Source organism: Mesoplodon mirus (genome assembly GCF_964341445.2).
Source record: "Mesoplodon mirus genome assembly, chromosome: 8".
NCBI lineage: Eukaryota > Metazoa > Chordata > Mammalia > Artiodactyla > Ziphiidae > Mesoplodon > Mesoplodon mirus.
The window spans coordinates 20,274,006-20,298,032 of record NC_138984.1 but is presented as its reverse complement, the minus strand read 5'-3'; the positions used below and the strand labels follow the sequence as shown (position 1 = coordinate 20,298,032).

General features: G+C 42.6%; 1 protein-coding gene and 2 pseudogenes across 3 annotated transcripts; all 3 read left to right on the top strand.

Moving 5' to 3' along the window:
- The first annotated feature begins 2,365 nt into the window (after positions 1-2,365).
- Positions 2,366-3,801, top strand: LOC309809702 (non-selective voltage-gated ion channel VDAC1-like). The gene has a single exon (XM_082631074.1). It carries the CDS (start codon positions 2,368-2,370, stop codon positions 3,217-3,219), a length of 852 nt encoding a protein of 283 aa, XP_082487200.1. The 5' UTR covers positions 2,366-2,367; the 3' UTR covers positions 3,220-3,801.
- A 17,202-nt stretch (positions 3,802-21,003) lies between these two features.
- Positions 21,004-21,990, top strand: LOC309809338 (potassium-transporting ATPase alpha chain 2-like; annotated as a pseudogene). Its single transcript has one exon. The product of its transcript is annotated as a potassium-transporting ATPase alpha chain 2-like (transcript).
- Positions 21,991-22,101: 111 nt separating this feature from the next.
- Positions 22,102-23,764, top strand: LOC309809337 (potassium-transporting ATPase alpha chain 2-like; annotated as a pseudogene). The gene is made up of 2 exons: positions 22,102-22,123; positions 22,183-23,764. The product of its transcript is annotated as a potassium-transporting ATPase alpha chain 2-like (transcript).
- Positions 23,765-24,027: the final 263 nt, after the last annotated feature.

Sequence of the window (24,027 nt, the reverse complement as noted above, 5' to 3'; positions counted from 1 at the left end):
GTTGTTGTTTGTATCAGCGACTTTTCATTGTTAAATAGTATTCCATGTTATTAATATACTATAACTTGTTTACCTGATCTCCTTTTGAGAGACATTTGGATTGTTTCCAGTTTAGGGCTTTTACTAATAAACCTGCTGTTGAACATTCCTAGGCAAGTCTTTCTTAAACATATATTTCCATCTCTCTTGGATAAATGCTTAGGAGTGGAATTGTTGGGTCATAGAGTAAGTGTATGTTGATATTTATTAGAAAATTCCAGTTTTCCAAATGGATTGCAGCATTCTGTACTACCACCAGCAGCTTATGAGAGTTCCAGATGTTCCACACTCTCACCAGCACTTCATATTGTCAGTCATTTTAATCTTAGCCATTCTAACATGTATACCTCTGTTAATTTATTTTGCGCTTCCTGATGTCTAATAATATTGAGCAACTTGTTGGCCACTTGGATACTTTTGTGGAAATCCTGTTCAATCTTGCACACATGATTTTTAATTTTTATTGGAGTATAGTTGATTTTTGTGTGTGTGTGCACATTTTTTAACTGGGTAATTTGTTTTGTTATAAACGAGTTGAAGAGTTCTTTGTACATTCTGGATACTAGTCTTTTGGCAAATATTTTCTCCCATACCATAACTTGCCTTTTTTACTTTCTTAATATTATCTTGTGATGAACAGAAATTCGTTTCTGAGTTTTGATGAGATCCAATTTATCAATTTTTTTTGAGGTTTGTAAATTTGTGGCCTAAGAAATCTTTGCTCACCCCACAGTTACAAAGATATTCTTCTATGTTATCTACTAGAAGTTTTAACGTTTTTGCTTCTGCATTTAAGTCTATGACTCATTTCAAATTAACTTGTATGTATGCTATGAGGTAGGGGCTAGGGTTTCTTTTTTTTATCCTCCATATTAATATCCAGTTGTTCTAGTACCACTCACTGAAAACACTTCCTTTCCCCATTGAACAGCATTGGTGCCTTTGTTGAAAACCAAGTGACCATATATATGTGGGTCACATATATATGGTCACTTGTCCATCATTCGAGATAATTATCTCTGTAATTTGCATGATTTGAGTCTTTAAAATCCCAAATACCTGTCCATGATATAACAAATTAAACTCTGTTCTTAATTTATACCTTAGAGTTCTGGAGTTCATTAAGTCTTGATAGCAGAAATGCCCTGGGCTAGAAGTCAAGAGACCTGGGTTACAGATAATTCCAGTTCAACAAACATCTGCTAAGGGCCTTCTCTTTGCCAGGCAGGATGTGAGGGTGCGTTAGGGGAGGGGAGAGTGTAGAATAGAAGACACGTTCCTTGTCCTAAAGGACTTCACAGCTGGACTGCAGATTGAATGACCTGAGACCACTTTTACTGATCCCATGTTGCACAAAGAACTCTGGAACCCAGAGTGGGGAATTTGGAGGATTTTTTACTCCTCAGTAGTTACAGAAATTTTAAGACACTAGTCAGTTCTCTACCAGTTGATGTTGATCAATATGTACCTTAAATTTCCCTGTTGTTGAAGAGGGATTAAGAATATCCTCACTCCTGCAGTAATTCATATAAATGCCTAGCTCTGAAGTTGATATTTAGTAAGTGCTTAATATGTCAGCTGTTATTATCATTATGATTCTTCACAGGGCTGTGGTGAGGATAAAATCATAGCATCACATAATCTCAGGGTCGGAAGGAGTCTTCCAACTGGAGATAAGCAGTTAATTATCAGAATTGCCTGGAAATATTGTTTAAAAATACCAGGCCCCAAGGATTCCCTTCTTTTGTCCCCTGGTGAGACCTGTATTTGGAACAAAAATCTCTGGATATTCTGTGACCAACCAAGTTTACAGATCACCAACTTCTGGCACAACTGAAGAGAAGTGGAGATGGGAAGATGCCTAAATTGTCTTAGAAATGCTGTTATTGTACAAGTGTAATTGGTTTAATCAGATAACGTGGTTATATTGGTAAATACTTCCAAGAGAAATAGCTAGCACTGGACAAAGCTAGGGAAGGAAAAGGTATGAGTTAGGAAGGGGCTGGAAAAGGAGGCGGTTGGGTGCCAGAGACACATTTCAACAATTTCACAATTACTTAAGACCCAAAACCAATTTACATCAAGCTAGTGATGGAGGAAACCAACAGGTCTGTTAGCCAGTTCAAATTTCAATATGAAAAAAAAAAAAAAATCAGAGCCAAAAACAAAGTGAGTGCAAGATAAGTCAAGCTGAGCCCACACCATGGCTGTGAGTCCATTCTTCCTGGAGGATTCACAACGCATGGAGCATGATTCCTAGATGTCTGGTCATTAGGACAGAAAACAGCGTTTGCCAAGGTGTGCAACCTGCAAAGAGGGGTGCAGAAGATGGCTGTGCCTCCCATGTATGCTGATCTTGGCAAATCTGCCAGGGATGTCTTTACCAAGGGCTATGGGTTTGGCTTAATAAAACTTGATTTGAAAACAAAATCTGAGAATGGATTGGAATTTACAAGCTCAGGTTCAGCCAACACCGAGACCACCAAAGTGACGGGCAGTCTGGAAACCAAGTACAGATGGACCGAATATGGTCTGACGTTTACGGAGAAATGGAACACTGACAACACACTAGGCATGGAGATTACTGTGGAAGATCAGCTTGCACATGGCCTGAAGCTGACCTTCGATTCATCCTTCTCACCAAACACTGGGAAAAAGAATGCTAAAATCAAGACAGGGTACAAGCGGGAACATATCAACCTGGGCTGTGACGTGGATTTCGACATTGTCGGGCCTTCCATCTGGGGTGCTCTAGTGCTGGGTTACGAGGGCTGGCTGGCTGGCTACCAGATGAATTTTGAGACTGCAAAGTCTCGAGTGACCCAGAGCAACTTTGCAGTTGGCTACAAGACTGATGAGTTCCAGCTTCACACTAATGTAAATGATGGGACAGAGTTTGGTGGCTCCATTTATCAGAAGGTGAATAAGAAGTTGGAGACTGCTGTTAATCTGGCCTGGACAGCAGGAAACAGTAACACTCGCTTCAGAATAGCAGCCAAGTACCAGATCGACCCTGACGCCTGCTTCTCGGCTAAAGTGAACAACTCCAGCCTGATAGGGTTAGGATATACTCAGACCCTAAAGCCAGGTATCAAACTGACACTGTCAGCTCTGCTGGATGGCAAGAATGTCAACGCTGGTGGCCACAAGCTTGGTCTAGGACTGGAGTTTCAAGCATAAATGGATACTGTACAATCGTTTAATTTTAAACTATTTTGCAGCATAGCTACCTTCAGAATTTAGTGTACCTTTTAATGTTGTATGTCTGGGATGCAAGTATCGCTAAATATCATGTTAGACTTCCAGGTTAAAGATGATTCAGCTTTAGGGTGTTACCCTTTCAGAGGTACAGAAGAAACCCAATTTCAAAAAAGGTCCTTTCAGCTGTAGACTTGAGGGGGAGCTTGCTGGCCCCTCTAGAGATGTCAGGTTTCTTTTTTACCTAGAAATGGCTGCAAGTGGAAGTTGATAATTTGCAGGCACTTTGTAAATTCGTATTGAGTAAATGAATGAAATTGTGACTTCCTGAGAATTGAACTTTGGTTTCCTACCCTGATTGAGGAGAGGCTGTTGGATGGTGTATACAAACTCATCTGAAAGGGACTTTTTTAGGCAGGGACTTTTTCCACCCCAATCCATCACCTCTTTTACACCAAAAGTAGTCTGCAGGGCGTGGTGGCTGTTTCTTTTGTGCCATTTTGGGGTGGAGAAGGTGGATGTGATGAAGCCAATAATTCAGGACTTAACTGTGTTTTTTCTCATGTTGTGCCCTTGCACCAGAGTATGAAATAGCTTCTAAGAGCTCCAGCTGCAAGCTGGGAAGAGTCTCTGTGACTGTAATCACATGGTGACAACACTCAGAATCTAAATTGAACTTCTGTTGTATTCTCGCCACTCAGTTTATTTTTTAGTTTAATGGGTACATTTTAGAGTCTTCCATTTTGTGTGGAATTAGTTCCTCCCCTTCAAATGCTGTAATTAACATCACTTAAAATAAAACTTGAATAAAATATTGAAATCTTAAAAAAAAAAAAGATAAGTCAAGCTGATAGGGCAAACCCCGAGAAAAAATGATTTTAAGAAGAGTAGCAAATTTCAAATTCTGACTGAGGTATGGAAAGCCAGCAGGACTGCTGGGAGTCAGGGCAATTCCAATGTTGGGAAAACCTGCAGATGACAAGCCAAAGAAAACTGACTTCGAGATTGCTAATGGAACAAAGCAGGGAGGGGTTGGGGCTGGTTTTGTCTGCAGTGAAATTTTCCATGGGTCACACAGATTTCTCCTTTCTTTTCTGAGTTTCAGGGTGGCTGAGCAGATGGCTGGAGCACTGAAGGAGAGCAAGTAAAGAAGGGTCTGGCTGACAAAAGCAAAGTGGTGTGAAAGTCTCTAGGTCAAGACTGAGACCAGGAGCCAGAATGACTCCACCCCAAAATCTCCAGAGGACATTCCACAAGCACACAGCCTCATGGTGTAGGAAGAGAAGTCCAGGGCTGGAAGGCAGGAGGCCTTGCTTCAGCCACTGGCAACCAGAGTGACCTTGGGCAAGCCAGTTCCATTCCCTCAGCCTCAACTTTCACATCATCTCTGGCCACGTGTCATTAGATCCTATAGTCATGACCTAGAAGTTCCCTTAAGTACTAGATGGCATTTTATGGCTCCCCAAGTCATACTGAGAGATCAGGGGGCCCACTGGGGTCACTAAAAAATGCTTTGTCCACAAAGCTTCACCCACTTTTCCTCATATCCAGCTGTGCCTCTCAGAATGGCTGGCTGAGCCCACAGTGGGAGCTGGGGAGGGACAGTGGGGCCTCCCCAGGTCTTCCCCCAGCAGCAAGCCTTCTCTATGTCTGAGTACCAGAGGACCTTGGAAACACTGGTGGAGTCTCTGCTAACATTTCCCCTCCTCCAACCCCACCCCCAGTCCCCAGCGTCACCTCCTCATCTGGCCTGGGGAAATGAAGACTTATCCACCAGGGGCACTTCTGCTCTGGAAAAGTCAAAGAAAGCACTGCCCTGCGTGTCCAGAAAGCCAGTAACATAATGTGTATTTCATCTGACAGTCTGAAAATGCTTAGGCAGGTACTAGAACGGCAAATCCACAGTTAAGGGAAACTAGAGTATTTGGGAGATAACTCCCAATCCTACTCTTTTAGGATTCACATTAAGAACGAGAGTTATCTTTAAGAGACAAAACTTGGAACTGCTGTTCTCTCTCTTTCTCTTACACACACACACACACACACACACACACATTGTTGACACCATGCCTCACCACAGCCACAAAGTCCAACAAGACTCCCCCACCACCCAGTAAGGCTAAGGAAGAAGTTGATTTTGTTCTTTTGAGCATTTTCTCTGCCTTGATTTAATGGCTTCATGGTGAGGTGACATACATCTTAAAAAGTCCAATTACTGACTAGGCTGCCCGGGGGACTTCCTAAACCCTATCAGCTTTATGAAAAGTGGCAAGACCAACTTGCTCAGTCAAAATCTCTGGAAATGGTGATGCCTCTTCATTCTCCCTTCCCATAAAAATCATGCCACCATTTTGGAGGCCTGGAGTTGAAGATCAAATGAAACATAATAATAGTAACCGTGATCGTGATGTTATGGATGATTCATTTAACCCAGCGTTTCAGAAGAAACACTCCCTGGACCCCCTTTCACCCTTGAAAATGTTCCTGTATTTCCCTGGATCAAGCCCACTGTCATAGGTGGGTGGGACACAAGACAGAGCAGTTTCATACTTTGAGCCTCAGGGCCCTCTATTGGCAGGTCACCAATTTGACTCAACTTAAGAGAGACCTGAGGTCGTATCTATCCCTGTTTTCAGCACCTGGCTCAATGTAGGCAGGCAATTGTTTGTGGAACCGATTTTCAAGTTCAAGTTGAAGGCCAATGTTTTGGACACATCAGTGCAATATAATTTCAGAAGACATTAAGACATAGACAAATTTAACCTGTATGGAATACACACAAAGGCAACCAAACCAAGAATAGATTTCTAGCAGAGTCATCTTTTGTCCCTCTCTTAAGAACAAAGTTACAGTATTTTTCCTTGTTTTTAATTTGAATATGCTGACTATCATAAAAGCCCACTTTCTCCTTTTGAGGGAAGGGAGGGGGTTTCCTAGTAAACAGAGAATAACCCAACAAAACCTATAACATGAAATAATTCATAACCTAGAAAGACATACAGAATTCCTCAGACTATATTGCCTATAACTTGAGAAATATCTATAGGTTCAATCTTCTAAAATTACTTCTTTTCCCATGTTTTGAGAGATAAATCCCCCAAATGCATTTTTATAGTCACAACCATGTCCAACATGTTCCTGAGGTCTCAAAACCTCAAATCTAATATTGTTGGTAGTGAACCCAAAGGTTCTTCTTCCTCTACCATGAGAAGGTCTACACAGATCAGTTCCACCAAATAAGCATTCTTACCCAGGAAGGACAGGATTCACTGTACACCAACAGTGAGCATTGAATATTTTAAACATTTGCCATTTTTTCAGACAAGAATTCAACCAGCTAATTTCATACCACACCCAGTCTTCTTCATGCAATAACAGCCAAATGGTATATAGGCATCTAAATTGTTGGAGCTTGGTACAAGATACCCCACCCAATGGAGATTGTGTGTGTGTGTGTGTGTGTGTGTGTGTGTGTGTAATGGTGAAGACAGAGAGGGGAATTTTTGCCATCCTAGACTTTCTGGAAATGCCGTGATTTGTTTTGTCCTCATCTTAAGTAAACTGAATTACAAGCTGGCAATACGTCAGTTCCTTGAAGAAGGAGGTGTACAAGGTACATTCCATCCCCAGATCAAATTAAACAATTTGCTCCAAAGAGATCCACTTTCACACACACTGAAGCTCATCTGAACTTCCCTGCAGTAAGCAAGGACTTTGCTGGGCAGAGAAAGCCCTATTTTCCAAATACCCAGTCCCTCCTCTGAATCATGTTCATTTTCCCCTGAATATTTTGCCCATTCTTACAATTGAGGGATTATTAAACTAATATTTTCTCCTGCTTCTTTTTTCCCCTCACTCTACTTCTTTTCTAAACCACAAAGGAGAAATTTATTCTCAAAGTTCAGAGAAACTAGGCAATCTGAGGAAAGATCTTCTGACTTTGAAAAGTATGCCAAGCCCAGGAGAGTTCTAGAGAATTTTCACCACCGTTCAATTCACATGTGGCTAGAGCTGATTGCTCCAGTTGGCTTCACTTGCCTTCACTCTGGGTTTCCCACATTTGAGCTACTATTGGAGTGTAGGAGACCTCTCCCAGCCTTTTTGAAAACCAGTTCTGAGAGCTGGGTGACTTATAGGACAGCTTTAGACAGCTGTACCAGGACATGAAAGCTCCCTTGGCCATGTGTGATTGGCTTCACCATTTTAGTCCTTTTGACGGTTTTTAAATCCATGTTCAAACATCTTTCCAACCTACCAGTTTCTAAAGTTGTAAATTTCAGCATTAAAGATTCAATTATATTCAACAAATCATGTACATACAATTTGATTCCTTAGCATCAGAGAACTTCTCTGTTGGACTATGAACAGTCTGAAGATTGAAAGCATGGCTTTTATCTCTGTATCACCAGAGCTTAGCCCAGTGACTGGTACATAGTAGGTGTTTATTAAAGACAGTTTAGCGAAAGAATAAAGCAATGAGTGAAGGCTCAACATAGACCCAGCACTATCTAGGCAGACCCTGTAGAAGGAAGTAGAAAGGAAGAGAGAAAGGAAGAAAAAGAAGGAAAAAGGGAAAAAAGGAAAGGAAAGACGTAGCAGCAAAATATACAACACTGGTTTTTCAGAAATATAAGATTTTCCTGCATGAAATAATTGGGGAACAATGAAATTCAGCATATGTAGTTCCCTGAGCTGAAAGATAAATAAATCAAATGAGACAGTGAAACTGAGTTTTTGCAGGCGTGTGTGTGTGCGTGTGTGTGTGTGTGTGTGTGTGTGTGTTTTAGGGGAGGGATGGCTTGGGGAAGGAAGGTAAAGACCACATAGGCTACTGACAAAGAGTTGCTGATCTGATTTTGCCAGGTCAGCTATATCTATTCATCACACTCAGTTAATTGCTATAGTCTGGACTCCTTTTTGCCTGAGTAAACAAAACCTAAAAGATTTTTAAAGTTTATACCTTTTTTTTCTTAGCTCTTCTGAATGTACTGTCAGCCAAAGGCATTGGCCGCACCCCTCTCTTTCAACACTCCCCAGGGCTTTGCTTTGTTTATCAAGCAAATAACTGGTGTGCAGCAAAGACTGTCTCCAGCTCTGGGGAAGCTGTTCTGTTGACTTGCTAACCTGTTTGAGGAACTGACAAAATCAGTCTTCTCTGTAGGAATCCACAGAGGTGATGGAAGCTCCTCAAGTCTCCCTCACTCTTTGTCTCTTTGAATGAATTAATCCAGCCCCTTTCCAGGTGAAGGACACAACTGATGAGTCTCCCTTCCCCATTTCTTTTTTGGCCTCCTCACTGTCATTGCTTTGTCAATTTAATTGTCAATTTAATTCCATCCCTAGATCCTGAAAATTTTGCTGTGTGTTCACGGAAAACCCATCTATTTGACTTGCATTTCTTACACAAATGTTGGGTGTAAGGGCATTTCACTTAAACATCTAGAAACCCATCAAATGTCACAAGTGCAGACACACACACACATACAAACAACCTGAAAAATCCCATTCTTAACAGAATTCTGAAGCCCTGCTTCTCCCCAAGAAACCCTTACACACTACACAGGGTTTCTGCCTCTTATGCCCTAGAAATCAGTTTGAAAGAAACTGCTTTGAAAATTGAGCAAACCAAGAAGATGCTGGTAAGGAGGAAGGTCCCCTTGTACCATAGACTAAAAGAGAATGTGTGTTCCAATGAAAGGCCAACATAGTTTGTCATTGTCTAGATTGATTATGACATTCCAGTAACACAAATATATCTTTGAGTTCTGCACAATGTATATATAAATCTTACACATTTGTTCAACATTTACTGTCATTATTTATAATGGTCTGAGAGTACTGAAGATTTTAAGACCATGCTATCTGTTTTACATCAGAAACTTCTGGAAGATAAGGACCCAACTCTGAGCAATGTCTTCAGACACAGAGGTTTGTAACCCCAATCACACATCAGATTCATCAGGAAAGCTTTTTTTTTTAATATTGACTGCCAGCCCACTCCCAAATTTCTGAATTGGGGGGTCTGGGAGGGGGAGGTCTTAGGATCTTTGCTTTTAACCACACCCCTCAGTAATCTTCAGCACCCAACCCAGCCTTGGTGCAGGGAGTGGAGTCAGGACTCACAAGCCAGCTAACGCAGCTGGGGTTGTTATGAGGGTCTCCTACATGGCAAAACACCTGCCAGCCTCCAGATCTCTCTGAAAGCAGTATTCCCCACAGTGTTTATGAGAACTAGGTGAGGAAAACCCCACATTCCCAGGGAGTGGAAAAGATCTCAAAGAAGGCATTTCCTGAATCCAAAAGATATTCATGGTAGAGATCAGCGCACCTTCTCCTTCCAGCAATGTCAACCCCTTCTCCCACCTACCCTTCCCCCCACTGTCTTTCCACCTGTGGGCTTCCTGTGGACACTAGGGGGGAAATGCAATCCTGAAAGGTTGTTCAGGATTGCTCCAACGACCCACCCAGTTTCCAAAATTACCCCTGCTGATGTTTGTTCCTATCCAATATCTACTCAAGCTCTAGCTTCTCACCTCTTCTTTATCCCCAAAAGAAATGTTGCTCCAGCTAGAGCCATATGCAGTGAGGACAATCTTGAGCTGTACACAAGTCTCTTCCCTTATTTCATTCTATGTTATAAAACCCAGGGGAACCCTGGAGGCTAAAACCACTCATCCCCCACCCTCTATATCACCCTCCTCCTGGACACTGAAAGAGAATAGACACGATGGGCTCTGAAAATCCTTCTAATTCTCACTTCTTTATCCTCTACTCTGGCGACATTAGTGTCTCTTTTGCTGCCTTGGTTTTTTTCTGCAGTTTTCCCTTTTTAGGCTGTGCAGACCCCCAGCAAATCCTAAAATGCTATCCTTTAGCAAAGCAGAAAGACCTCAGTCATGATGCTAAACCGACCTCATGCTGGACTTTCAGACCCTTTCCTCTTTGAAACTCTTCCAGAATCTATCACTCCAAGGACATGAACTCTTGTCTCTAAGTTCTGTACAGCCATGGTCTCATTAGTGTCTACAAGAAGATCACTTACTGCCCTTCCCCACGACCTGCAGCTACATTTGTCTGCAGCCCTAAATAGTACTGACTTCTCCTTCTCCTTCGCCCACCCACCATTCCTCATCCCTCAGCCCTGGGTCAGCCAGTGGTAAGTCAAGGTCAAGTACGAAACAAATTTACAGTCCCCCTCCTCCTGCCCCAGGTCTCTCTTAGTGCTAATTTTTTCCAGCTTTCTCCCTATTGTTAGCATATTTGTATTTGGGATTCCTGTCTCACAGATGTATTTGTTTGTCCAGTTCCGGGCTGGACTTTGTTAAGTTCCTGTCTCTTCCCACTAAGGAAGGATCTTTAAATTTGGAAAGATCTGTCCTGGAATCTTTGCTGCTGTCCACCAACACCTCCTGTTCCGGAATCCATACATGGCTTGGAAAGGAGGTTGGAGAGAGGTGAAGCTCTGCTCTCCAGTGGTTCAGTCTGCATGTAACCAGCCAGTCCCCTCCATCACACACACCAATATTGGTGACCAACGTTGCAGCTGCTACGATCACTCCTCCTGGCCTCTGGCCATTTCTCCGGCAGGGAACTGGTTTCAGTGCCTCCCAAAATAATCTGTCCACATTGTGAATTGAAATTTACAAGGAGTCCTATCACATTTTTCCTAAAATACCAAATCTATAACATCTACAGAACTCCTTTCATCCTATTATTGAGTAATTCTGCAAATGGAAAAAGAATAATAGAAAAGAAAACCAACCCATCCTCCACCCACCCACTGAGGTTTTGAAGTTTACTCTTCAGTTTGTCTGCAGGACTGGCCTACTGGCCTCCCTACAGAGGCCTTTGCACTTTCCCCTTTGTGATCCCAGTTCTGTTTTCCATGGTGCTCTGGTACATATAGCAGAGATCATGTTTGATTAGAGCTCCAAACATTCACCATGCTCTTGAAAATTTATGACACCTCCAGGTTTCCATACTCCCCACCAGCTAGGGTCTTGGTGCCTAATGTATTTATCCATTAGGTATTCACTGAAATGTGGCACTCAAGGCGTGGCCTGAGGGTCTGGGACGGGGTGGGGGGGGCTCTGAAAAGGTGGCTGCAAATTGCACTGACTCCTGAGCTCTCCCTTGTGACATCTGTGGGGTTCCAAGTTCTTTTGTACTAAGCTAAATATGAATCCTTTTAGCTAAGAAAATAAAATCCTGCCATACAGCAGTTTTAGAGGAAAGAAAGTACAATGAATCCAGTCTCTACCATTTCACAAATTCTGAAATTTGGGGAATTTCTGTTCTCTAGAATGTCAGTGGACCACGCTGACAAATGGATTGTTCTCTGCCATCTGGGTAGTTGGCATCCTGGGGACATAATTGGTATCTGCTTCTACTGTCTTGACAAGTACTGAAACTATGCAGATCAAATCCTATTATAGCATCCTCCAAGGCCTGTCCATATATATATATCATGTTGAATTTTGCTGCATTAAAGGCTTTATGAAAGAGGCCAACTGCTTTGAATTCTTGCTGCTGCCCAGAGAGTTTCTAGGAGTCCAGGGAGGGCCCCCTGAGAAGCTAGACTCCTGGTGGGCTTACCCTCATGTGCAGACCTACGAGGCCTTCAGAGGAGCAGCACATGCCAGCCACATTTTCCAGCCCACGAGAGAGACAGAGAGATGGAGAAACAGACAGAGAGATTAAACCCAAGGCATTCAGACCCTGGGCTCAATCGTCACACCCCAGTTACCTGGAGCAGAGTTTAACAGGCTATTCCCTGACCCAGAATGTGTCCCAAGTATTCTGGTCTAAATTCCATGGGCTACCTAATTTTCTTATGCTTAACTAGAAATCCCAAACTCATCCCAAGCTGGTACTCTAGATTCTGGGCCTGTGTGAGGCCTGGTGACTGGTGTGCACCTCTCGTCTGGAGTGACCCTCACCTTTCTAGTTTGGATCCTAGATCTTGCCTGTCTCTTCCAACTTGACAGGTTTCCACCTTGCCCTCAGGACTCAAGGCGCCCATGTAAATCCAGACTGTCCAGGGCTCCCAGGCGTGAGGCTGCCTCAGTTCAGTGACCTAGAACTGGCTATTTTTGATGAAGGCCTTAAGTTGTGTCATACCTTTCCTGTATTCCAGCCCAAACTGTTGTTTTTAGAAGCTCTGTGACAAAGAATACACAGCTGGAGAAAAGTATCTCCTTTATTCATGTTTTATAATTTCCAAATTAAAAATTGCAAGTCACAGTTCCAATGAGGTATCTTGGCCTCTTGACAGGGACACACACACGTACACACACACACACACACACATTGTCCATTGTGAGATGCAGTAGAAAAAATGCAAATGTTTCTAGATGTCTAGAAACCTGGGTTCCACTACTGGCAGTACCTTGCTGGGTGAACTTGGGAAAATGACTTCACCTCTCTGGGCCCAGGCATTCTCTTTCAACTTTAATATATGAGCCTGTGAAATCCAAGAAGTTATAGCCTTGCCACCTTGCCAACCTGACCACACATTTAGCCTAAAAGCATGATCATGATTTGCATAAAATCACTCTTATAGTCCCTGTAATAGTGAATTTGTGTGTCAACTTGAAGGGCATGGGTTGTTGGTTTTGTGTTTTGTTTTGTTTTGGACAGGTTTTATTCATTGAATGCAGCTTTACACAGTATTTCTTATGTGCCAGACCCCGCTCAAAGTGCCTTAGAAATATCTGACTCATTAACTCCTTATAACAATTGAAGGGTGCTTTTAGATGAGATTAACATTTAAATCAGACTTTGAGTAAGCAGATTGCCCTCCATAATATAAGTGGGTCACATCCAATCAGTTGAAGGCCTGCATAGAACAAAAAGAGCTGCCTCCCCGAGTAAGAGGGAATTCTTCAGCAGACTGCCTTCAGAATTCATCTGCACCATCAGTTCTTCCTGGGTCTCCAGCCTGCAAGCCCACACTGCAGATTTTGGACTTGCCAGCCTCCATAATTGCCTGAGCCAATTCCTTACAAAGATCTCTTTCTATATAGACACATCTTATTTGTTCTGTTTCTCTGTAGAAAGCTGACAAACACAGTCCCCAGGGACTGAGCATCTGCCATGTACTTAGCCCCATGGCAGTCACTGAGACAAATTGTTCTGCCACCAATAAGCACAGCACCTAGTTGGAAAGACAAGACTAACTTGGATAAAATAATTCATAACAACATACACAAGTGGCAAAGGGTATGGGCTATTTCCTGGTGCTAGGGTTCAGAGGAGGGTTCAGAGGGAAAGTCAAGAAGGAGATGGCACTTAGTCTCTAGGGCAGTTGGAATTTCCCAAGGGAAAGAGAAAAGAACGTGCGGCTCAAAGATGACGACATACTTGGTATGTCTCCTCCCCCTGGCTCTCCCATCTCCATGAATGCCATCACCACCCACACAGATGCCCAAGTAAAATGGGCCTCATCCTTATCTCCACCAAAGCCTCACTAAGCACTCCAGCACTCCACTTTCCCTTGTAGTCAATCACCTATCTTTAGACCCTGCTCCTAAATATTAATGAACCATTCCTATGCTCTCCATAACCAAAGCCACCTTCCTAGCCCAGGCTGCCATCTTTGCTCTCCTGGGCGACCAATATACCCTTATATGTTTACCCTTTCTTTAGTCTTGCTCCTCCAATCCCTTGCTTCCCACAAAGCAGAGTGATCCTTCAAAAGTGAACATCAACTCATGCCTCTCTCTACTTATAACTCTTCAGTAGCTCTCCATTTCGTACAGAATAAAATCCAAATCTAGTATAGCTTCGCCATGCTGTGCTCTAGGCACTGCCGTATCTCCATCCTCATCTCTTGCTGCTAGCCCTCTTGTACCTACTAAAGTTCCACGTCCTCAGAAGTGCCATCATTTTTCCCACCTCAAGGCCTTTGCACATGCTATCCCTTCTGCCAGAACTCTTTCCCTCTTTCTTTTGGTTAATTTCTACTTTCTTTGGGTCTCAGGGCTTCTATTTTCTGGGAGGAAGCCTCCTCTAACTTCTGCAGGCTTGTCTGGGTGTTTCTCCAGCAGCCCCCTGTCCTCCCTCTCTCAAAGCACTTATCACAAGTGCTACTGACAAATTTTCTGTCTTCCCAACTAGACCTTAAGATTTAAGAGTCTGTGTCCAACTCACATCCCCAGAAATTACCAAAGTACTGAAGTGTGCATGATAGACTTAAATATTCTAATTATAATAGGTTGGTCCTGTACCCTGAAAATACAGCAGTGAACAAGACAGGCTTGCCCTCATAGAGCTCACACTCTGAAGACAACAAACAAGTGAATAATGCATAAATGCAATTAGAGTTGTGAAGAGAGTCAGAAAAGAAAGAACTAGAGGGCTGTCCTAGAGCATATTGGGGGAGGTAGAGCTGAACACCTACTTTAGACATTGAGTGGTCAGGGAAGGCTTCTTTGAGAAGCTGACCTTGAGCAGGGACTTGAAGAATAAAAAAGAGCCAGTCATGCAAACACCAGGGCAGTGGAGTGTGTAGGCAGGAAAAATCCTGGTATATTCTAGAGATGTCAGAAAGTTAAGATGGCTGAGGAAAGAAGGCAAATAACATATTCTTCATAGTATCAAGCTTACTGCACCAGAAACTTAGACCACAGCCACTTTGTCACCTGCAAGATGAGTCACTTTGGAGGAGTGGTTTCATTCCCTCCAGGGGGAATGGCATTTGGTAATAGAGGAGCCCTTACAGCAATGCCTTTTCTACAAAACTTTTCAAAGTCCTAAGTTCCTGCCTTTCAAGCCCAAATTCCATTTCAGTGAGGTGAACCTGTTCTTATTAAAAATGTTCCATAAGCTAAAATTAATTAATAATCAACAAGGGAAAAGGAATGAGATTATTCATGGTCCTTTTTTGCCTGGATGGGGAAAGGCTGGGATGGGGAGAAGACAGAACTTCTAGTGTCCTTCTAGTCATCAAATTAGGATGTGTCTCTTTGTGAAGATAGGCCCTGAAGGTATACTTGGGATGAACATGTCTCTTTCCAAAGATTAAATTTAGGGACCTCCTATAAAGTCATGGCATCCCCAGCCACACCCACTGTATTCCAAGGTCAACTTTATACCTATGTACCAGATCTGGAATGTGCCTTGTCATTTGCTCCTGGTTTGGCTCCACTCTTTCCCTGCCCTAGAACAATACCCACGATACATAAACTGTGAGTAACTGTGGATAACAGCAAGGATGCTGGATTCAAGGACTGCTTACATGTCCTTCTAGACAACCTGTTCTCTTGTTCCACCACCGGAATCAGAACTCCCTCCCTCTATTCCCCTCTTCCTCCAGCCCTCAGAGACAGTCCACATTTCTAGCTTAGGCAATGCATTCTTGCTGCCCTGACACATACCACCAGAGTGGGCCAAGCAAGCTCTTGAGAGAGACAAGTAGGCAATGCATTCTTGCTGCCCTGACACATACCACCAGAGTGGGCCAAGCAAGCTATTGAGAGAGACAAGCTACCCACCCAACACTTGGCTTTGGCTGAGGGCATCAAGCCAGGCTATGTTGTCATAGTAACTAAGGTCCCTTGATAAGCCACATCAGCTCAACTCTTAAAATTGATCATGGCATTGTTGATGAAGTTGATGAGGGTTACATCAGACTGTATCCCACCAGAGCCCAGATTGAATGACTTTTAATTAGAACAAATCTGATGTTTAACTCTCTCTTCCCTGTGGAGGCAGCTGCTAGATCCAAATCTGGAACGGGTTCAGTGGGCACAAGTTTGTTGGTTACAGGATACATCATAACATAATGAGAACTTCCCCATATGGAAAGGTCTCTAAGGAAGTTTTGGGGTTCAATTCCATCACTTCTAAATCACCACTGATTCTGAATTATTTTGAACCAATGTTCAATATCAATGCCTTCCATGAATAGGATTCATTTATTCATTCAAAAGTGTATTTAGGGTTGTCTTTTGGTCTTGTTTATGGTTTCCTTTGCTGTGCAAAAGCTTTTAAGTTTCATTAGGTCCCACTTCTTTATTTTTGTTTTTATGTCCATTTCTCTAGGATGTGGGTCAAAAAGGATCTTGCTGTGGGGCTTCCCTGGTGGCGTAGTGGTTGAGAGTCCGCCTGCCGATGCAGGGGACATGGGTTCGTGCCCCAGTCCGGGAAGATCCCACATGCCACGGAGCGGCTGGGCCCGTGAGCCATGGCCGCTGAGCCTGCATGTCCGGAGCTTGTGCTCCGCAATGGGAGAGACCACAACAGTGAGAGGCCCGCATACCGCAAAAAAAAAAAAAAAAAAAAAAAAAAGGATCTTGCTGTGATTTATGTCATAGAGTGGTCTGCCTATGTTTTCCTCTAAGAGTTTCATAGTTTCTGGCCTTACATTTAGGGCTTTAATCCATTTTGAGCTTATTTTTGTGTATGGTGTTAGGGAGTGTTCTAATCTCATACTTTTACATGTAGCTGTCTAGTTTTCACAGCACCACTTATTGAAGAGGCTGTCTTTTCTCCTTTGTATATTCTTGCCTCCTTTATCAAAGATAAGGTGACCACCTTATCTTTGATAAAGGAGGCAGGAATGTACAGTGGAGAAAGGACAGTCTCTTCAATAAGTGGTGCTGGGAAAACTGGATAGGGACATGTAAAAGTATGAGATTAGATCACTCCCTAACACCATACACAAAAATAAGCTCAAAATGGATTAAAGACCTAAATGTAAGGCCAGACACTATCAAACTCTTAGAGGAACACATAGGCAGAACACTCTATGACATAAATCACAGCAAGATCCTTTTTGACCCACCTCCTAGAGAAATGGAAATAAAGACAAAAATAAACACATGGGACCTAATGAAACTTAAAAGCTTTTGCACAGCAAAGGAAACCATAAACAAGACCAAAAGACAACCCTCAGAATGGGAGAAAATATTTGCCAATGAAGCAACTGACAAAGGATTAATCTCCAAAATTTATAAGCAGCTCATGCAGCTCAATAACAAAAAAACAAACAACCCAATCCAAAAATGGGCAGAAGACCTAAATAGACATTTCTCCACAGAAGATATACAGACTGCCAACAAACACATTAAAGAATGCTCAACATCATTAATCATTAGAGAAATGCAAATCAAAACTACAATGAGATATCATCTCACACCAGTCAGAATGGCCATCATCAAAAAATCTAGACACAATAAATGCTGGAGAGGGTGTGGAAAAAAGGGAACACTCTTGCACTGCTGGTGGGAATGTGAATTGGTACAGCCGCTATGGAGAACGGTATGGAGGTTCCTTAAAAAACTACAAATAGAACTACCATATGACCCAGCAATCCCACTACTGGGCATATACCCTGAGAAAACCATAATTCAAAAAGAGACATGTACCAAAATGTTCATAGCAGCCCTATTTACAATAGCCCGGAGATGGAAACAACCTAAGTGTCCATCATCGGATGAATGGATAAAGAAGATGTGGCACATATATACAATGGAATATTACTCAGCCATAAAAAGAAATGAAATTGAACTATTTGTAATGAGGTGGATAGACCTAGAGTCTGTCATACAGAGTGAAGTAAGTCAGAAAGAGAAAGACAAATACTGTATGCTAACACATATATATGGAATTTAAGAAAAAAAATGTCATGAAGAACATAGGGGTAAGACAGGAATAAAGACACAGACCTACTAGAGAATGGACTTGAGGATATGGGGAGGGGGAAGGGTAAGCTGTGACAAAGTGAAAGAGCGGCATGGACATATATACACTACCAAATGTAAGGTAGATAGCTAGTGGGAAGCAGCCGCATAGCACAGGGAGATCAGCTCGGTGCCTTGTGACCGCCTGGAGGGGTGGGATAGGGAGGGTGGGAGAGAGACGCAAAAGGGAGGGGATATGGAAACATATGTATATGTATAACTGATTAAATTTGTTATAAGGCAAAAAAAATAAAAATAAAAATAAAATTTCCATGGTGTAAAAAAAAAAAAAAAAAAAGAATAAAAGATTAAAAATTGTTCCCAAAAAAAAAAAAAAAAAAAAGATAAGGTGACCATATGTGCGTGGGTTTATCTCTGGGCTTTCTATCCTGTTCCATTGATCTATACTTCTGTTTTTGTGCCAGTACCATATTGTCCTGATTACTGTAGCCCCCAGAATGAGAGAAAATATTTCCAAATGAAGCAACTGACAAAAGATTAATCTCCAAAATTTACAATCAGCTCATGCAGCTCAATAACAAAAAAACAAACAACCCAATCCAAAAATGGGCAGAAGACCTAAATAGACATTTCTCCAAAGAAGATATACAGACTGCCAACAAACACATTAAAGAATGCTCAACATCATTAATCATTAGAGAAATGCAAATCAAAACTACAATGAAATATCATCTCACACCAGTCAGAATGGCCATCATCAAAAAATCTAGAAACAATAAGTGTTGGAGAGGGTGTGGAGAAAAGGGAACACTCTTGCACTGCTGGTGGGAATGTGAATTGGTACAGCCACTATGGAGAACAGTATGGAGGTTCCTTAAAAAACTACAAATAGAACTACCATATGACCCAGCAATCCCACTACTGGGCATATACCCTGAGAAAACCATAATTCAGAAAGAGTCATGGGGCTTCCCTGGTGGCGCAGTGGTTGAGAGTCCGCCTGCCGATGCAGGGGACACGGGTTCGTGCCCCAGTCCAGGAAGATCCCACATGCTGCAGAGCGGCTAGGCCCGTGAGCCATGGGCGCTGAGCCTGCGCGTCCGGAGCCTGTGCTCCACAACGGGAGAGGCCACAACAGTGAGGCCTGCATACAGAAAAAAAAAAAAAAAAAAAGAGTCATGTACCAAAATGTTCATTGCAGCTCTATTTACAATAGACAGGAGATGGAAACAACCTAAGTGTCCATCAGCGGATGAATGGATAAAGACGATGTGGCACATATATACAGTGGAATATTACTCAGCCATAAAAAGAAACGAAATTGAGTGATTTGTAGAGAGGTGGATGGACCTAGAGTCTGTCATACAGAGTGAAGTAAGTCAGAAAGAGAAAAACAAATACCGTATGCTAACACATATATATGGAATCTAAGAAAAAGAAAAAAAAAAACGTCATGAAGAACCTAAGGGTAAGATGGGAATAAAGACACAGACCTACTAGAGAATGGACTTGAGGATATGGGGAGGGGGAAGGGTAAGCTGTGGCAAAGTGAAAGAGAGGCATGGACATATATACACTACCAAACGTAAAATAGATAGCTAGTGGGAAGTAGCCACATAGCACAGGGAGATCAGCTCGGTGCTTTGTGACCACATAGAGGGGTGAGATAGGGAGGGTGGGAGGGAGGGAGATGCAAGAGGGAAGAGATATGGGGACATATGTGTATGTATAACTGATTCAGTTTGTTATAAAGCAGAAACTAACACACCATTGTAAAGCAATTATACTCCAATAAAGATGTTACCAAAAAAAAAGTGTATTTAGCATCTCCTGTGTGTTCTAGGTGTGCAGGATAATGAGATGAAGGGAACATGTTCCCTTCCTTCAAAGAGCTCCATAAAGGGTGATGCATATATTTGTTTCTCTTGAGAAGGTGGCTAAAAGACCACCATATGAAGCTTCCAAAGTCAATAACTACCAAAAATGTCATCATGAGCTAGAATGAGCACTCTATCTGCAGGGACAAAGATGATGATGTTGGTGGTTGACCATCTCTGGATTAGTAAGTTATGGTAAATTAGACAAATGTTTTTCCTCCTCCACAATTTCTCATATGTCATAGGCAGTTAATAGTTGACAAATAGAATGAAATAGAGCTACAGAATCTACAGTCCCTACAAGACATTACTTTTTTATTATGATTATGTATTGTAATATTAATATTAATAACTAAATTTGAGTGCTTACTAAGTGCCAGGAATAGTTCTAAGTGCTCTATGTGCATTATCTCATTTAATTCTAACAACCCCAAGAGGTAAATATTGCCTTTCCCCTATTTTCATCCTGACTTTACAGATGCAGAAACTGAGGCTCAGACTGACTTGTGTACCTCATTCCCTGCAAAGATTTCCAGAGGCTTCAGCTGAGAAATGCTGACCTGGTTCAAGCTCCTCTCTTTATGAAGCACATTCACCCAGGCTTTATCTCTTCTAGTCAGAGGCTAATATTACTTTGTCAAGAGATGGCCAAAACCCACAGGTCCCAAATTATGAGATCATTTAGTCATTCAACAAATATCTATTTTGAATCCCCATGTGTTGAGAATACAATGGTAAACAAACACAGGCTCTGCTCTCAGGAGGATTTCAACCTGGTAGAGTAGATTTTTAAATGAGCAGAAATAAGATAGAAAACTATGAGCAGGCACTGAACCCACTGGGCTTCAGCAGCACAGGGTCCAGTCTGAGACTGGCCCTTCAGGTCTCCCACCTCAAACTACTGCAGCTGGACCCCTGAGTTCCAGGCCCTTATTACAGCTCACACCCTGGAACTGTGCCCTTCTGTGACCAACTTCATTCCACAAGCACCCATGTCATCAGCATCATGGGCAAAACAACACCAAAAACTTACTCTGTGAAGCTCAGTGGAACTAAAGACATAGAGGAAACACCCAGTGGGGATGGCAAGGAGGAGTACCAGATCCTGAAGTACAACTGCTAGGAACTCATAAAGAATCACTAGAAACAAGAACCCAAGAAAGAATTCACCTAGATGATCAGAAATTGAGCAATAAGGAATTGGAAGAGAACTATGGTCCAAATGAGATACAATGCTGTCCAGCATGAGAGCTGAAGAGCTCTTGGTTCAGGACAGCCCCAGTACACTAAGGCCTTTCAAAGAAACATGAGGGATTGTCAAATTTCTCAGTAGATGGTATGGGGCTTCCCCATCCTTCTATGGACAGGAGCTGTCCTATGCTAGCTTGCATTTGGAATTCAGTACTCCAATGATAAGTGTGCATCCTTAGACAGTGTGTATTTGGGTTCTGTGCTTGCTCTGATTAGGGTGATATTTGCTTATTTCCAATAAGTGAAAAGCACCAACATCATGTTAAGATTCAGTAAATTATTCCTCTCCAAGTTTTTGTCATCTGGGATGCAAGAGACAGTATAATCCCTGAAGAGCAGCTAATGGTCCGGAACATGGAGGAGATTAAGGGTGGAGACCAAATTCCTAGGGAAATCAGGTGGCTGGCTTCTCAGTGAGCTAAAATAGATAATTTATCTCTCACTAGGAGGTCTGAGCCCCACTCCTGTTCCCGTGACTTTACTCATGGCAATCCCCTTGAAACAAAGAACACTGGCTTCTCTTCTACAACTTATTTTAAAGGTGTGGCAACTGGCACAATCACCAACACAGGCAATGGCACCATCATTGGACAGATTGCCTCAATAGCTTCAGGAATTGGCAACAGGAAGGACAGCCATTGCCACTGAGATTGAGCACTTTGTTAGTATTGTGGCAGAAGTGGCCACTTCACCAGCATCCTTTTCTTTATTATCACAGTGCCCATGAAGTATGTCCTGGACTCCACCACCTTCCTCATTGGTGTCACTGCGGCCCATGCACCTGAGGACCTCCTGGTGATTGTCACTGTCACTCCATTAATGACAGAAAAACAAGTGGCCAAGAACTGCCTGGAGATGAACCTGGAAGCAGTGAAGACCTCGGTTCCACCTCTATCATTTGCTCTGACAAGATCGACCCTCAGACTCACAACAGAACCCATGCGTGGTGTGACAATCAGATCTATGTGGCTGACACATGACGAACAGAAAAACCAACTCCTTGCCTGAAGCTCTGGAATCTGGGCCTCCTTATTCAAGATAATAACACTGTATAACCAAGTTGAGTTCAAACAAGGACACAAGAAACCATCATGGAGAAAGTTGTGGTTGGAGGTCATTTTCAGAGTTCATTTTGGGGGATGTGATAGAAATTAGGAAATGAGACTGCAAAGTGCCTGGAATCCCTTTTGATTCTACTGACAAATTTCAGCCCCCATACATGAGATGGATGACCCCAGTGACAGATGTTGCCTCACGATGATGAAGGGGCCCCTGAGAAGATCCTAGAGACGTGCAGCACCATCATTATTGATGTCCTAGAGCAGCCTCGGGTCAAGGGCACAGCTAAGGCCTTCCACACCATGTACATGGAGCTAAGGGGTCTGGAGGAGCCACATTCTGGGTTTCTGTCACCTCTTTCTGCCAGCAATCAAGTTCCCAGAAGCCTACTCATTTGACAGATGTCATGACCTTTCCCACCTCCAGTTTCTGATTTGTGGGCTCTTGTCAAGGACTGATCCCCTTCGGTCCACTGTGCCTGAGGTACTTACCAAATACCAGAGTGCTGGGGTCAAGGTTGTTATGGTCACAAGTGATCATCCCTTCACAGCCAACACTATTGCCAGGTATCATTTCAGCCAACAGTGAGATAGATGGTGGAAGACATTGAAAAAGCCTCAACATTGCTATGGAGCAAGTACACAAATAGGGTAAAGCCACTGTGATGTACAGTATGGAGCTGAAGGACATAAATCAAGAGCATCTTCGATGAGCTCTTAACCAAGTATTTGGAAATCATCTTTGCTCAGACATCCCTCCAGCAGAAGCCAGTCACTGATGTGAGCTGTCAGAGACAGATGCACTTGTTCCTGTGAGAGAGGATGGGCTTAACACTTCTCCAGCTCTAAAGAATGCAGATGTTGGGATTGCCATGAGGGTAGCAGTTTCTAATGGATCCAAAAATGCAGGCCACACAGCCTTACTGGATGACAGTGATGTCTTTGCATCTCTAACCACAGGGTAGAGGAAGGCCACCTAATCTTTGACAACCTAAAGAAGATTATTGTTTATACTCTGACCCAGAACATTGCCAAGCTTTGCATTTTTTTGATTTACACTATTGTCGGGCTTGCCCTGATCACTGGCATCATTACTATCTTGTTCATCAGTTTGGGCACAGACTTAACTCCCTTATTGCTCTATCCTATGGGAAAGCTGAAAGTGTCATTTTGAACCAGAAACCCCACCATAAGAAAATGGACAGATTGGTGAACAAGTCACTTGCCACATAGTCCTGCCAAAACACTGGCCTCATGCAAGCCCAGGAGCTTTCGTTGTCTATGTCACCATGTACGCACAGAGGAGATTTAGGCCCAGCACTCTCATTAACCTCTGGAGCAATGGAGGAATAACAGCATGAATGACGGGGATGATTGCTATGCCCAAGAATGGACAAGGTATCAGAGGAAATACCTAGAAGGTACAGGCTACACAGCTGCTCTCACTGGCATCATGAACTACCAAATAGCATATCTGATCATGAAGAAGACCTGGAGCGATTTCATCTTCCAACAAGGTCTTTCCAGAAATAAAGCCATCTGGCTAGGGATTGCCTCACAGCTTATCATAGCAGTAATTCTCTCCTATGGCACTGGAAGTGTCACAGCCCTAGATTTCACCAGGCTCCTGGCTCAGGATTGGTTTGTAGATATGCCACATCCATATCTTCTGCTTTGGGTGTATAATGATGTGTAAAAACTTTTCATCAGACTTTACTGTGGAACCTGTTGGGATAATATATCACTAACACCATCTTTTTGCCCAAGTGTCCCAACTTCACATTGGTGATGATCTTCAGTTCTCTTGTGTAATAATGACATCATCCAAATTTATACCAGAGAAAGACAAAAACTATATGAAAGGCACTCAATTGATGTTTTGTACTTTACAGCTGAGATTTGACTATTTATGTGTAAATTTTATCTCTATCTCCGGTTTTAAAATATGTAAGTTTCAAG

Coding starts and splice junctions, on each gene's coding strand:
- LOC309809702 (XM_082631074.1), top strand. CDS start 2,368: ATGGCTGTGCCTCCCATGTATGCTGATCTTGGCAAATCTGCCAGGGAT.